Source organism: Microcaecilia unicolor, chromosome 4 (assembly GCF_901765095.1).
Source record: "Microcaecilia unicolor chromosome 4, aMicUni1.1, whole genome shotgun sequence".
Lineage (NCBI taxonomy): Eukaryota > Metazoa > Chordata > Amphibia > Gymnophiona > Siphonopidae > Microcaecilia > Microcaecilia unicolor.
Window position 1 is genome coordinate 33535587 of NC_044034.1, and position 17263 is coordinate 33552849.

General features: G+C 43.6%; 1 protein-coding gene across 3 annotated transcripts in view; it reads right to left on the reverse strand.

The window, feature by feature from the left end:
• RAB30 (RAB30, member RAS oncogene family) overlaps positions 1–17263 on the reverse strand; it is a 150221-nt gene that overhangs the window by 18100 nt on the left and 114858 nt on the right. For all 3 annotated transcript variants that reach the window (XM_030200095.1, XM_030200097.1, XM_030200094.1), the window contains exons 3-4: positions 7161–7244; positions 3898–4081 (exon numbers count right to left, since the gene is read on the reverse strand). In XM_030200095.1, the coding sequence (XP_030055955.1) occupies positions 3898–4081; positions 7161–7244 (268 nt within the window). The remainder of the gene's footprint in view (positions 1–3897; positions 4082–7160; positions 7245–17263) is intronic.

The window sequence follows — 17263 nt, forward strand, 5'->3', positions numbered from 1 at the left end:
CATAGTTTCTGACCCGGCACAAATATTTTGCTTGTTAAGGCCTTTAGCTGGGCTGCTAGTGTGTCATCCAGCACTCTTAAGCCCCTTTTTGCATTATGACCACCTTTGGAAAATGGGTTACAGCAGGTTCTTTGCAAAAATTCAAACTTTTTCAATAGTAAGGATTCATGATGAAGGCAAATAGTTGATCCAGCATCGAAAAGTTGACCAGAACGCTCTTGTAACAACTTCTGTTGATCAGGCAGAAGCTCTTCAATTAATTTCAAACCTTTATTTTTATTGTATGTCAGTAAATGACACTCTGATGTACTTGAACAGCCAACTGAGCAAAGTGGAAATTCATCTGATCTTTCTGGATCCATTGATGACCGACCATTAGCATCAGTTCAACAAACGCATTTATTCTTGCAATCAGGTTTTCAATGGGTAAAATTTTACTTCAGTCTAAAGTGATTAATATCTTCATTTGTGGCATTTAATTCAATATAAATGAGCCTGTCGGTGCAGGTGCGAGTTTCTTCAACAAGAAGTATGTATACAATGGTTTCCACCCTGTTTTTTAGTTTACTTGAACACTGTATTATAACATAATGTTTAAAGAAAACTTCTTTAGCCAGTTAGACTTGGCCAATTATGATTGGTGAACCCTGTTGCAAGGCAGAATTGTTTGTTTCATTGCCCAATTGTATGCTTCTGGTACCTCCTGGCTCCTGAGTGTCTGTTGCTAGGCTTACTTTGATGCCTACAGTTCACTAAGAGGTCAAACTGTAGCAAGGGTGAAGAAACACCAGCAACAGACACTCAGACGCCTTGCAACAGGGTCCACCAATCATAATTGGCCAAGTTGGTCATCCTAACTGACTGCAGTTTTCTTGAAACCTGGCCTCATCCTTCCACATCCTAAAAAACATTCCTGTTTTTTAGTTTTCTTGAATACAGTTTTATAACATAATGTGTTCTTAATTTAAAAAAAACTGGTGCTTTTTCAAAGAAGAATCACTTTTACTACACTTGTATCAAGGGTGTAGTGAAGAAATCACAGGCTGCTGCCCGCAAACATTTGAGGGCATTTTTACAATCCTTATATGAAGAGACTCCAAAATGAAAACTACATATTCTGATAGAAGGAAATCTGCTCTTTCTAATGGTGCTAAAAGAAAGAATATTGAAGCTGTCCCACTGGAGATCAAGGGCATCAAAGATAGCCCAATATGGGCAAAAATGCTTTTTATACCAACTTTGAACGCTTATAATTTTTCAACCACTTGAAGGAAAGTGCTGCAAATTGGAAGGCCTCATTACAGCCGTACATTTAGTACACCTACCAAAAATCAACCTGAAAGGCCAACTAGTTTAGAAACTACAGCAGCCTCAACATCGCTGTAAATTGGTTTTTGCAGTTTTTGTGGCAAAGTTTGAGCCTAAACCATTCAAAAAGTAAGAGGACTAGGAACATGGGGTTTTGCCAGTTCATTAAGCCCTAAAAGTAGTGCAGGTTCTCCAAATATCCCCCTTGTACTACTAAAACTTCCAGTTTTACAGCTTCTGGAAGTTGGCCCAAAATGTCATTTTTGCTCAGGCGACATTTTGTAACCCTTTACTTGAGGTCCCCTAGAACCTCCAATTTTTAGTCTTTTGAACTAAAATTTTTCTCAGCTTAGTTTTTTATCATAAAGAAACTATGTACCAAATTTCATCAAAATCTGAGATGGTGAGGTGGGGACCCCTGGTCCACTTGACACGGAATGACTCTTTATACACTTCTATCATATCTCCCCTCAGCCGTCTCTTCTCCAAGCTGAAAAGCCCTAGCCTTCTCAGCCTCTCTTCATAGGAAAGTCGTCCCATCCCCACTATCATTTTCGTCGCCCTTCGCTGTACCTTTTCCAATTCTACTATATCTTTTTTGAGATACGGAGACCAGTACTGAACACAATACTCCAGGTGCGGTCGCACCATGGAGCGATACAACGGCATTATAACATCCGCACACCTGGACTCCATACCCTTCCTAATAACACCCAACATTCTATTCGCTTTCCTAGCCGCAGCAGCACACTGAGCAGAAGGTTTCAGCGTATCATCGACGACGACACCCAGATCCCTTTCTTGATCCGTAACTCCTAACGCGGAACCTTGCAAGACGTAGCTATAATTCGGGTTCCTCTTACCCACATGCATCACTTTGCACTTGTCAACATTGAACTTCATCTGCCACTTGCACGCCCATTCTCCCAGTCTCGCAAGGTCCTCCTGTAATCGTTCACATTCCTCCTGCGACTTGACGACCCTGAATAATTTTGTGTCATCGGCGAATTTAATTACCTCACTAGTTATTCCCATCTCTAGGTCATTTATAAATACATTAAAAAGCAACGGACCCAGCACAGACCCCTGCGGGACCCCACTAACTACCCTCCTCCACTGAGAATACTGGCCACGCAATCCTACTCTCTGCTTCCTATCTTTCAACCAGTTCTTAATCCATAATAATACCCTACCTCCGATTCCATGACTCTGCAATTTCTTCAGGAGTCTTTCGTGCGGCACTTTGTCAAACGCCTTCTGAAAATCCAGATATACAATATCAACCGGCTCCCCATTGTCCACATGTTTGCTTACCCCCTCAAAAAAATGCATTAGATTGGTGAGGCAAGATTTCCCTTCACTAAATCCGTGCTGACTTTGTCTCATCAGTCCATGTTTTTGTATATTTGTATATTTTGTATATTTTGTATATTTCAAAGGTCTTACGTTCCTGTATTGTTTTAAAATTACCTTTCAGTATTCTTACTGTGAAATCACTGGTGCAGTGTTCTGGTCTTGTAAAGTGTTGGCCCACAGGGGTGGGGGCTTGACTGGCACCTGCTATTTATTTATTATCCTCCTCTCACCTACCAACACCCATCCTGTTAGAATATCAATGAAATGCTTTGATGTCCCCATGCATACCCCCACCCTCCCACTCTGTCAGACAGTCAAAGTAATGCTTTGATGTTTCTCTTACATATACTATCTGCTAACACATTTGCTTATTTCCGATCTGACGAAGAAGGGCAACCTTCGAAAGCTAATCAAGAAATGTATTAAGTTATGTCCAATAAAAAAGGTATCATCTTATTTTCTTTTCCATGTTTTATTTTGTTTGATTTCTATAGATTCTACATGGAATGTTGCTATTCCACTAGCAACATTCCATGTAGAAGTCAGCCCTTGTAGATCACCAATGTGGCCGCGCAGGCTTCTGCTTCTGTGAGTCTGACGTCCTGCACGTACGTGCAGGACGTCAGACTCACAGAAACAGAAGCCTGCACAGCCTTCTACATGGAATGTTGCTAGTGGAATAGCAACATTCCATGTAGAATCTCCAATAGTAGCAACATTCCATGTAGAATCTCCAACAGTAGCAACATTCCATGTAGAATCTCCAATAGTATCTATTTTACTGTCATAGTAATGCTTGAATGTTTTCACTTATATACACTGTCAGCTAGCACATTTGCTTATTTCCGATCTGAGGAAGAAGGGCGACCTTCGAAAGCTAATCAAGAAATGTATTAAGTTATGTCCAATAAAAAAGGTATCATCTTATTTTCTTTTCCATGTTTTATTTTGTTTGATTTCTATTGATAACCTTTAAGAGTGGACTAACACGGCTACCACACCTCTCTACCTAAAGGACATAGAAGGGAATCTCTAATATCAGGGGCATACGAAAAGTATGCGCTGTGGGGGAGGGGAGGTGTCATTGGTAACCGTACCTTTATATAGTAGGAATATGAATGAATGGCTCAAAAATTATTCAGGGGGGGGGGGGGGGAAGGAGGAAGAGACACACAGATACGATGAGGTCAATTTCACAACAGAAAACTAGTCTAAAAATGAATTACAACTCACCCACTAGCACAGTGATGACTTTGCTGTTGGCATACTGTTCTATTTCTTTCAGCCATTCAGGAAGACATCGAAACGATTCCTCGCAGCTAATGTCATAGGTCAGAATTAATGCGTTAGCACTGCGATAGTAGCTCTGGGTTATGGAACGGAATCTCTCCTGTCCTGCCGTGTCCCAGATCTGCAGCTTTTTGGCACAACGGGAGGTAGAGAAATACAGGGAAAAAATAAAACATCTATTTATCTTGGAAACAGAAATCACTCAGATATGAATGCCTTCAGGCAAATGCAAACTCTGAAAGACACTTGGCTTCCCTGTAGCTTTTCAATCAGTTTTTCTTTCTGTTTCTGCTTGCAAAAATGTAAATTCAAAGCACATGTTCCTTAAAACATTCCAGCTGGTTTCCCCTGGCAGCAGCTGCAGCAAGATTTCAAGTGGCAAAAGCCTAAAAAATTTGACAAAAAGCCTGATAGTCCATTTGCTTGCACGACTATGAAACTGAGCACTTTTGACAAAAGAATTTCATTTCCTGTAGCCTCTGGACTGGGAAAGAAATCCATAGGAAATAATTAAGATCATGCAAGAAAAGGTTCAGCAAAAAAAAAAAAGGCTTTTTCCAGATTTTTTTTCTCTTTACTCAGTAGTTTTCTGTTTCTTTGTATTTCCAGCTTACTTGATGCCAAGCACCATCAGCCTTCACTTGCAGGGGTTCTTATCCTATTTTATACTTCCCCCCAACCCCCACTCCCAACTACACCTAAAGGCAGATGCACCAAAGTCCCGGTAAAGCACTGATCGCTATTTCCACCTCAGTAAAATTACTGAGGTGGAAATAGCCAGGGATGCTCAAACGAAATGGGATACAAATGAGCTGCTTGCAAAAAAAAAAAAAAGCAAGCAGCTCAGCAGGGGGGGAAGCCAATCAGTCACCCGAGCATGTGCAGAACAGCCAATCACTAAGCACGTCTGCTCTGTGCATTCTACAAATGTCTTTCATACAGGCATGCAAGCTGCACGTATGAAAGCAGAGTGTAGCTTTTTTGTTTTCAAACTTTTTTTTTTTTTATTGCCGCCAGCTGTCTCCTCTGGTGTAAGCAGCGCTTCCCTGCAGCCAGCCCTACTCAATCTGATCTGACCCTCCGCAGCAGGGAACTGCTGTCGAATCTGCAACAGGCAAGGAGGGAAGCAAGAGAGAGCGAGGCGAAGCATGCATTCATGCTTGGTGAGCGGGGGGGGGGGGGGGGGGGGGGGGGGAGAGCAGGACGCGAGCTCTACAGATGCTGCAGCTCTCCTCAGTCGTTCAGGCAGCTGTTATTTCAGTGGTAATGGGAAGGAAACAGCACTACTGACAGCTCCTAACCACCATTAAAAAATTTCATCCTAAAGGTAGGTAGATCTTTCTGTGCATCGCTAGGAAAACAGCTGTGCATCACTCAGAATGTACATTTGAATAGTAATTAGCTCATTAAAATTTGCATACAATTATTGTTAGCTGCTACTGTGACAGGAAAAGAGCCCACAGAACTAGGGTTACCATATTTGGTCCCCCCAAAAAGAGGACAAATGCCGCCCACTGTCACATATCACCCCACCTCTTTCACCACCACCCCCATCACACCCCCCTGAGGGTGTCCTATCCTCCCCTCCCCTTACTCTACTGCCCTGGTGATCTACTGACCTCTTTGGGGCAGGAAAGAGCCCCCTCTTTCCTGCCCGGAGCACTGCCCTGCATTCTGTTCCCCTTGCAATGCTGATGGTCCCGGCGCCGATTCAAAGTGGTCGCCGAGATTTGAAGCGGCCTCGAGAAACGGCGCCGGGACCGTCAGCATTGCAAGGGGAACAGAATGCAAGGCAGTGCTCCGGGCAGGATAGAGGGGGTTCTTTCCCGCCTCGAAGAGGTCACTAGACCACCAGGGCAGTAGAGTAAGATAAGAGGAAGGGGACTAGGATAGGATACCATTAAGCCTGCCCGTTTGTCCGGAAATCCAGACAAACTAGCAGGCTAGCAAAACCCACCTGGTTGCCCAGCCATGTCCTCAAAAAGAGGTCATGTCCGGGTAAAACCGGACATATGGTAAGGGGGGAAAGGGAAATGGGACTTGATATACCGCCTTTCTGAGGTGTTTTTGCAACTATATTCAAAGCGATTTACATATATTCAGGTACTTATTTTGTACCAGGGGCAATGGAGGGTTAAGTGACTTGCCCAGAGTCACAAGGAGCTGCAGTGGGAATCCAACTCAGTTCCCCAGGATCAAAGTCCACTGCACTAACCACTAGGCTACTCCTCAACTCACTCCACCAATAAGAGCCAACCTCATCAGTGATGTCACAATGACTTGATTGCCCGATACTTGGCTCACTTCTGATATTGTGATGTCATAGGGGAAAGGGAAATGGGACTTGATATACCACCTTTCTGAGGTTTTTTGCAACTACATTCAAAGTGGTTTACATATATTCAGGTACTCATTTTGTACCAGGGGCAATGGAGGGTTAAGTGACTTGCCCAGAGTCACAAGGAGCTGCAGTGGGAATCGAACTCAGTTCCCCAGGATCAAAGTCCACTGCACTAACCACTAGGCTACTCCTCCACAACCCTACGCAGAACCCCTTTGTGCATGTCTCGCTGAACTCCGTGCTCACTAAACCGGCTACAACCGGTATAAAAAGCACGTTGCAAGCTCGTTAAGTTTTGGTGCATCTGGGCCCTAGTCTGGCCATTGCAGCGATCGCCCCTTGTCAGGACCACAAACCCAGGCTCCTTCCAGAAGGAATAGTGAAAAACACTGGACTACCTTTTCAAAACATGGACCCTGTGTTGATTGTTTGAAACCGGGGAAGAATATTTTCCATTTTCACTCTCTTCATAGTGTTTACTAATGTGACTTATTTTTATGTACAAAAAAAATTGAACTAGAAAGGAGTTTTTGAGGGCTACATAGTTACACCCTGGAGACACAGCATGAGTTCATGGTTAACATTAGCCCCCTTTTATAATGGTTTCTTGATTTTTTTTCAGTTGATTTTGTTTAGATTCAGTGCTTTTCTCTTGAGAACTTCTCTAGCTGCCGAGCATCCCAATTCAGATTAAAAAACCGCATATGGTAACATTATCACAGGAATTGTTTGTTTTATATTGGTGGCTGCTCAGAAGAAGATTTCACACAGAGAACTTATTAACATTATTAGATGATTGAGTTTAGGCAGATTAGGACTATGCAAACACGTGAAGTACTTGAAAATTAATAATTTGCAAACCTACCTTCACCTTTTCACCTTTTATCTCAACTGTTTTAATCATAAAGTCAACACCAATTGTGGCTCCTTGACCAGGTGGAAAAAGACCCTGTGAAGAGAGTTGCTTTGTTAAGATAGGATGCAACTGAAGCAGCACAAAACTGAAGAGGTTAACAGTGGGGCATAAAACTTTAAATTGGGCAAAGGAACTAAAACGCACTGGCCTAGACTGATGTCTACACAAGTCAACTTGGAGATGCTTTCAATAACGTTGATCAATTTTCATACATTTTAGGTAGCCTGCCTAATTTTATGAGTTTTGACATATAGTAACATAGTAGATGACGGCAGAAAAAGACCTGCACGGTCCATCCAGTCTGCCCAACAAGATAACTCATATTTGCTGCTTTTTGTGTATACCCTACTTTGATTTGTACCTATGCTCTTCAGGGCACAGACCGTATAAGTCTGCCCCGCACTATCCCCGCCTCCCAACCACCTGCCCCACCTCCCACCCACCGGCTCTGGCACAGGCACAGACCGTATAAGTCTGCCCAGCACTATCCTCACCTCCCCAGCCCTGCCTCCCAACCCCGGCTCTGGCACAGACCGTACAAGTCTGTCCTGCCTCCCAACCCCGGCTCTGGCACAGACCGTACAAGTCTGTCCAGCACTATCCCCGCCTCCCAACCACCAGTCCCGCTTCCCACCACCAGCTCTGGCACAGACCGTATAAGTCTGCCCAGCCCTATCCCCGCCTCCCAACCTCCAGCCCCGCCTCCCGATCTTGACTAAGCTCCTGAGGATCCATTCCTTCGGCACAGGATTCCTTTATGCTTATCCCACGCATGTTTGAATTCCGTTACTGTTTTCATTTCCACCACCTCCCGTGGGAGGGCATTCCAAGCATCCACTACTCTCTCTGTGAAAAAATACTTCCTGACATTTTTCTTGAGTCTGCCCCCCTTCAATCTCATTTCATGTCCTCTCGTTCTACATGCAGAAAGGTTTTTACATATGCACCCTGTTGGATATTTTTGAGCATGTGTTGTGTATGTCCCTGATGCAGCCTTAGAGCGGAATATGTCCATGTTGGGCTTCTAACGTTTGCCTATGTATAGCTGGTTTTATGTGCAATACATTTTTATCTGTTGGTTCACTCCTACTCACCATTGATCTAGACAGATGTAGGACAATACTAGGTTCCCCCCCCCCCCCCCCCAAAAAAAAAAAAAAGGAATACAGGAGTTTATCATGCCAGTTTTTAGCTTCAAGTTAATTGGCTTGACTTCAAATACCTCCAAGTTTACAGGAGTATATTTGAGGTGAGGAAGGGGACTAAATTTAAGCTAAACTGTCATGGACTTCTTCCTAGGAACATTTGGATTGTTACTGGAGTCCAGTTACAACCACTGTGGTCAATGGCTAATTCTACTTAAAAACCAGCAGAAGCAGGGATTCTAAAACTTCTCCACAATTTACTTGACAAGGACAACACACACTTACCAAGTACTCCCATCTCCACAATAATTTTGGTTTGGATGAGAGACTGGTGGGAATATATATATATATAAAGTAATGTATTTCCTTCCTGGTGAGTGCACTTCTTCCCATCCTACCCTTCCACAGACCCCATCACCCTGCTCCTCCACAAAGACACCACCCTCCCTCCCTCTCTTGTCCTTCCACATTCCACATAGATGCAGTCCCCTTTCTCCTTCTCTAGGCTCCCCTCCCCAACAATACTCCCCCCCCCCCCCCCCCCCAGCTATCTCATTCTCCTCCTGGGCCACTATAGGGGCTGAAAATATTTTCTACCTCTATCTCCGCTCCCCCATGCACAGTTCTCTTCTATGAGAAACACCCCCTCCCCCCCACCCTCACAGCTGTCTCCCTAGGTTTGATTGGAAACTTTAGATACCTCTATCAGGTCTGTGACCTGGGCCAAAACCACTTCCTTGTTCTCCTTCTACTTTCTCCTCCCAGATCCCGGTCAGGGCCATAAAGCATTTCCACTGCTTCTGCCTCCTGATCCTTCCTGGGACAAATACACTTGCAACTTCCCCTCACCCCCCCCCCTTCCTCCACGGCCAAATGGGAAAATTTATCCCCATTGAATATGCGGGTATTTGAAACCCTGCGTGAAAATAATAGTTGGGATGGCATTCACAACAAAATACTTGGGGTGGAGTGACATTTTTCTGTCCCACTCTCACTTAGTAATAACAGCCCTTACTAAAGGGCTTAGATACTGGAAAGAGTGATAATCAACACTGAACCGTTCACAGTAAACACAGGAGATGATGGCAGATGAAGACCTGAGCAGTCCATCCAGTCTGCCCAACAGTCATGCTCATCATCAATTCATGATTAAACCAACAATGAATGTGGTATAAAATATGCATACTTGATCATAAAAGTGGGAAAATGTGGGATATAAATGTATTAAATAAATTATAAAATACATATTATTGATCTGATCTTTCTTTGTCATTTCTGGGCCACAGAGCAAGAAGTCCACCTGGCATGGTCCTTACATCCCAACTACTGGAATTGCCATCCAAAGACTGCCCAGGCCACAGGAGCCAGCTCTGTCGATGCCAGCGGGTGCCGAGTACCCCCAAAATTGAACAAGTTCCTTCACTATATCAAAAGAAAGCAGCCACTATCATAGCAGCCACTTTCAAAATGATTGGGGGGTGCTAAACCCAATGAAAGTTGCCCTTCCCTGGACACTGTCAAGCAGTTTGCTCAATATTGGGGGTGCTCAAGCACTCACAGAGCTGGCTCCTATGCTCTGTATTGTGTTTGGCACACCCAATCATTTTGGAATGTTGGTACCTATGGCCTAGGTTCAACATCATTGTGATCTGAAGAGAGGTAACTCGTGTAGAATTATATTTTTGAGATTGTTTTTAATTTTTGATTTTATAAATGTAATTTTGTAAGTCGCTCAGGGCCTCTTTTACTAAGGTGCATTAGCATTTTTAGTGCACGCGAATATGTAGGGTGCGCTAAATGTTAGACATCCATTGGAATATTAGCATTTTTAATGCGCGCAAATATTTAGGGTGCGCTAAACGTTAGACATCCATTGGAATATATGGACATCTCTAACGTTTAGCGCGCCTTAGTAAAAGACACCCTTAGTTTTTAGGAGAGGTATAAGTATTCAAATAAATAAAAAAATCTTGATGAAGTCACTTAACTCTCCATTGCCACAAGTAGAAAATTGAATTATAAGTACTACAGGGCCAGAGAAATATCTACTATACCTGAATGTAACTGTCCTTGAACTTTTGAGAAAGGTGTGAGCTAAATCCAAAAAATTGTACGCTTTGTGATAAATACAACACTTCCATGAAGTTGTAGGGTTGACACATCATCTGGGTCAACCCAAACAAGCTGATGCAGTCCTTATTCTGCCCTGCTATATGTGTGGAATTTATTTGCCTATAAAACACTAAAGACAGACCAGTACAGTACCCTGAAACAAAGATTATGGGCCACCAGTTTCATAACAGGAGGATCCTCTCCAAGTCTGGTGCAAGGGTCATACATGCCCTAGAGAACCTTCTGCCATGTCCCCTCCCCCCACACATACACTGTATCTCAATTAGATTTCAGGCTCCCCCTACGATTTTGATAATTAAACTAAATAACAATGTTCACCCTAACACCACCCCTCCGAGAAGGAGCTTAGTAAATCTGATAACTAGCCACCTTCCTTGCATGTTAAAGTACCCCTGTTGTTCCTTTGAATGAGATTTATTTGCAGGAACTATTGTTTGCTCTTTGGAATTTCCTAGACTCTACCATCCTAGATAACCGACTACTCTGTCTGATGGTTAAGTCAAGTCAACACTGATCTGGTCAGACAAAGTTGATTTAGTACATAAGTATTGCCACAGTGGGACAGACCAAAGGTCCATCAAGCCCAGCATCCTGTTTCCAACAGTGGCCAATTCAGGTCACAAATACCTGGCAAGATCCCAAAAAAGCTCAATACATTTCTTTCCTCAATGAGACGTCAAAGGCGGTAGGTCAATGAGGTACAGTGAACGTTCCCTATCATGACTTCAGTAAGGATTTTGACACTGTTCTGTAGAGAGGATTGGTTACCAAACCACAGAGAAGTACAGAGAGTTATAAATTGGTGAGTAATTGGTTGGATTGACAGGATGCAGAGCATGATAGTAAATAGAGATCACGCTGGTAAATGCAATGTCACCTTTGGCACACTCAAGGGCTCAGAATTAGGACTGGTTCTTTTCAATCTTTTATTGATAAATACTGCTCAGGAAACAGAAGGAAAATGCATTTTTTGTATATCTGTACACAATCTAACAGAATGGGCATCAGGGGCGTAGTCAGACCTCACGGCGGGAGGTGGCCAGAGCCAGAGGTGGCGGGCATATTTTGGTCTGCTGCCCCGCCACCTCAATTTAATACTCTGGCTGGCGGGGGTCCTCAACCCCGCCAGCTGAAGCCTTCATCCAGCACCGGTCTCGGCACTGCCGTATTGCCTGCCTTGCTCGCTCTTCCCCTCATGTCCCGCATGCTCCTTTTAGTGAAATTGAGCATGCTCAGTTTCACTAAAAGGAGCATGCCAGACATGAAGGGAAGAGCGAGCAGGGCAGGCAACATGGTGGCGCTGAGACCAGCGCTGCTTGAAGGCTTCAGCTGGCGGGGGTTGGGGACTCCCGCCTGCAAAACCAGGGGCCCAGAAGAAATTGGGGGGGCCCTGGCCCCCATGTAGCTACGCCACTGGTGGGCACACATTTTTAAAAAATGAGAGAATTGAAAAAGTCATCAAAGTTCTGGAAAATAAACTAAAAAAAAAATGTACATTTGAAGCACAAAACTTCGTTAGCCACATCTCAGTAGAACAGTGGTATTTATGGATGGTCCTTGAGGGGCACAGACTGAGCTTTCAGGATATCGCTCATGAACATATACGAGAGAGACTTGCATGCCTACTGCTTCTATTATATTTAATTTTAACCTTTTGTGGCTCAAGAATTATCAGTGAATACCACTGATTTAGAAGGACAAGAACTTGTGCCTGTCAAACAAGAATAAGATACAGAAATAATTGCATCAGATGACCTGAAGGTAGCCAGTTGCTATAATAAAGAAACCGAGAAAGGTAAGACTACACTCAGTTACAAACAGAAGTATCACCCCTGTGCCAGCTGTACTCTTTGGAAACATCCCGTGGTGGGGCATTTTTAATATGCCGTTTAAGTTGGACTTTGGACATTTTCTGCTAAATGTCCAAAATCTGAATAGAAAATAAGCCCTCTTTTTTTTTTTTTTTTTTTTAAAATATGGTTTCAAACAAGGGATTGTGCTTTGAGGTTTGTTTGTTTTTTGGGGGGGGGGGGCATTTTCGGGGTGGGGGTGAAACTAAGTGCAAAACATAAAGAATCAAGTCATTGGGATGTAGGAGGGGCCAGCATTTTTAGTAGACAGGTCCCCCGGACATCCCAGGAGAGCAATGGAGCACTACAGTGGACTCTCACTGCTGCTCCTTCATCTTCTCGTCCAAGCCCTCCAAACCCCAATGCCCCCAACTGTACACCACTGCCATAGCCCTTATGGGTGAAGGGGGCAACTATAGGTGGGTATAGTGGGGTTTTAGTGAGTCACAGTTTCCACCACAAGTGAGGCAGATACTGGGAGGTAGGGGCCCGAGTCCCCCACTCCATAGTGCACAGCACTGACCACTATACTACTCCCAAGGACCTGCATGCTTCTCTAATAGACCTGGCTATAACATGTGAGGCTCTCACAGGCTTGTAAATAATATTTTTCGGAGGGCCATCCCTGATTCCCCCCCCCCCCCCCGTGGTCATCCCCCATTTATTGGAGGGAATATTGGGAGGTCATCCCCGATTCCCCCCCCCCCAGTGGTCATCTGGTCATATATTGGGAGGTCATCCCCAATTCCCCCCAGTGGTCATCTGGTCATTTACGGCACCTTTTTGTATCTTATTCGTTCTCAAAACAGGCCTAGCCAAACCGTTTAGATTTTTGCTTCTGGGTGTTTAAGTTTTGTTCCATTATGGCTGTAAAATGTCCACGTGTTAGGAACGTCCTAAGCCCGCTTTCAAAATGCCTCCGACACATTCCCTTGTGATTTGGACACACTGCAGGCGAATTGCATAGATGGACATTTGCAAAACAGGTTTTGAAAATACCGATTTGGACGTTTGAGAAAAATTTCATCCAAATGCTGCTTTATGACACTTTTTATATTTTATTTGCTGCAATTGTATCCCACATTTTCCCACCTATTTGCAGGCTCAATGTGGCTTACAAAATGTTACTTGCTTTCCATGTGGGTGCTCTCCTTGCCCTCTGGTGGCCAGAACTGGTGGCTGCTATGGACTGTTTTCTGCTGTCTTCCATGTTCCAGACTTCAGTGAATCTGGTCCGGATTTTCCGGGTTGGCAGAGTTGCTGTGCTGGTTTGTCCTTGAACAGCAACCTTACTTGGCTGGTGATGACTGCAGCTGTGGGTCAGCTGCTGATGGGCTTATTAGCTTCTGTAAGCCTTGCTTGCTTTGCCTTGGTATCAAAGGTCATCCTTGAGTTCCTGTTGGTTTGTTGGAGTTCCTGCTCTGAAAGTTTCCTGTGTGTTTGACCCTGCCTGTTCCTGGACCTGGACTTTGCTTTCCGCCTGCCTATAAGACTCTGGTTAGTTTATGGATTACCAGTGTTTGCTGCCTGCCCTTTTGACCTTGCTGTGCTACTGGATAATGTTTACTGTTTACTATTAAAGCCTCTTCTAGTTATATTCTGTGGTTCCTGCCTGTCGTGTTCAGCACTGCTTTCTGCTTGGGTGATTTGCCTGCCGCTGCCGCTCCTCGGCAGTGGCCCAAGGGCTCACAAACCTTGTTCCTGCTTTGTAAACGTGACAGTTACAACTACATATATACATCATAGAATAAGAATTTCAGAATATAGATACAGATAGGTGCATAAGAATATCGTAGCAATCATATTAACGGAATAATAATTTTATAATTGTTACAAATAAGAGTGCATAAGTAAATCATGTAGGATTGGAAGTGGATTGAGATAGCATAACATAATGATATCAGGACAAGATATAATATTCAGTCAAGAGGATGTAATTATAAGTACATAAGTAGTGCCATACTGGGAAAGACCAAAGGTCCATCTAGCCCAGCATCCTGTCACCGACAGTGGCCAATCCAGGTCAAGGGCACCTGGCACGCTCCCCAAACGTAAAAACATTCCAGACAAGTTATACCTAAAAATGAGGAATTTTTCCAGTCCATTTAATAGCGGTCTATGGACTTGTCCTTTAGGAATCTATCTAACCCCTTTTTAAACTCCGTCAAGCTAACCGCCCGTACCACGTTCTCCGGCAATGAATTCCAGAGTCTAATTACACGTTGGGTGAAGAAAAATTTTCTCCGATTCGTTTTAAATTTACCACACTGTAGCTTCAACTCATGCCCTCTAGTCCTAGTATTTTTGGATTTTCTCTTTTGAAAATGAGCTCCCTAGTTAGTCTGATTTTTCCAACTGTTACACTCCGGGAAAAAACCCCAGAACCTCCAACATTTTCCCAAATAACCCAGAACAAATGTACTATTATTTTAAAAAATTATTACAATTATTGATAGGTGTTACTGCAAGAAGCTGAAAAAACTGGATGATCTCTGTTTTCAAAATGATGTCATTCAGGAAGTGGCCATTAAGAACCATTTTAGCAAAATGGTGTTTCGTCCGTGGCAAAAACATTGTGAATCTATCAAGGTTAAAGGAAGACACTTTGAACACATTATGAATTATCTAAGAAAAAACAAACAAACATACTAATATATTTTCAAAGGTCATACTAAATGTTGAAATAATTGCAAGTATTTTGAAGGTATGTAAAGAGGTGTGGTAGCCGTGTTAGTCCACTCTTAAGGTTATCAATAGAAATCAAATAAAATAAAACATGGAAAAGAAAATAAGATGATACCTTTTTTATTGGACATAACAATACATTTCTTGATTAGCTTTCGAAGGTTGCCCTTCTTCGTCAGATCGGAAATAAGCAAATGTGTTAGCAGATAGTATATGTAAGAGAAACATCAAAGCATTACTTTGACTGTCTGACAGAGTGGGAGGGTGGGGGTATGCATGGGGACATCAAAGCATTTCATTGATATTCTAACAGGATGGGTGTTGGTAGGTGAGAGGAGGATAATAAATAAATAGCAGGTGCCAGTCAAGCCCCCACCCCTGTGGGCCAACACTTTACAAGACCAGAACACTGCACCAGTGATTTCACAGTAAGAATACTGAAAGGTAATTTTAAAACAATACAGGAACGTAAGACCTTTGAAATAAGAATGATTGAATATTTTGACACCCAACAAACAGGACTTAATAAGGATCTGGGTTTTCTAACCCATTATAAACCATAAAGTTGTATTTCTCTGTTTATTTCTCTGTTTATTACCCTCCTCTCACCTACCATTCTGTTAGAATATCAATGAAATGCTTTGATGTCCTCATGCATACCTCCTACCCACCCCCACTCTGTCAGACTGTCAAAGTAATGCTTTGATGTTTCTCTTACATATACTATCTGCTACCACATTTGCTTATTTCCGATCTGACGAAGAAGGGCAACCTTCGAAAGCTAATCAAGAAATGTATTAAGTTATGTCCAATAAAAAAGGTATCATCTTATTCTCTTTTCCATGTTTTATTTTGTTTGATTTCTATTGAAGGTATGTAAGGAATCTCATTTTTTCTGAACACTGTGTATATAGGCGAGATTGGAAATCCAGTGTATGCATGTAAATCCTACGTACATCTGTCTCGTACATATTCTCTTCTCTTCTCAATCTACACCTCTTCCCTGGGCTCCCTGATCTCATCTCATGGTTTCCAGTATCATCTCTATGCTGATGACACCCAACTGTATCTCTCCACACCAGACATCACCGCGGAGACCCAGGCAAAGGTATCGGCCTGCTTATCCGACATTGCTGCCTGGATGTCCAACCGCCACCTGAAACTGAACATGTCCAAGACCGAGCTTATCGTCTTTCCACCAAAACCCACTTCTCCTCTTCCTCCACTTTCTATCTCAGTTGATAACACCCTCATCCTCCCCATCTCATCTGCCCGCAACCTCGGAGTCATCTTTGACTCCTCTCTCTCCTTCTCTGTGCATATCCAGCAGATAGCCAAGACCTGTCGCTTCTTCCTCTTTAACATCAGCAAAATTCGCCCTTTCCTCTCTGAACACACCACCCGAACTCTCGTCCACGCTCTCATTACCTCTCGCCTGGACTACTGCAACTTACTCCTCACCGGCCTCCCACTTAGCCATCTATCCCCCCTTCAGTCTGTTCAGAACTCTGCTGCACGTCTCATATTCCGTCAGAACCGATATACTCATATCACCCCTCTCCTCAGGTCACTTCACTGGCTTCTGATCAGATACCGCATTCAATTCAAGCTTCTCCTTCTTACCTACAAATGCACTCAGTCTGCTGCCCCTCACTATCTTTCTACCCTCATCTCCCCTTACGTTCCCGCCCGTAACCTCCGTTCACAGGATAAATCCCTCCTCTCAGTAGCCTTCTCCACCACCGCCAACTCCAGGCTCCGCTCATTCTGCCTCGCCTCACCCTATGCTTGGAACAACCTTCCTGAACCCTTACGCCAAACCCCCTCCCTGCCCGTCTTCAAGTCTTTGCTTAAAGCCCACCTCTTCAATGCTGCGTTCGGCACCTAACCCTTACCGTTCGGTGAATCCAGACTGCCCCAATTTGACTACCCCTATCGGACCGACCGTTCACTTGTCTATTAGATTGTAAGCTCTTTGAGCAGGGACTGTCTCTCTTTGTTAAATTGTACAGCGCTGCGTAACCCTAGTAGCGCTCTAGAAATGTTAAGTAGTAGTAGTAGTAGTAGTATTCATTGTGGCAATCTTGGAAACCTAACTGGCTAAGTGTGCTTCCAGGACAGGACTGGGCAACACTAGTACAGGAACTAGCGAGACCTCACCTTGAGCCCAGTGCTCAGATCTAGAGGCCACAGCAACAGATGGGAGTTGTTCAAAATGGGCTACTAAAATGATACAAAA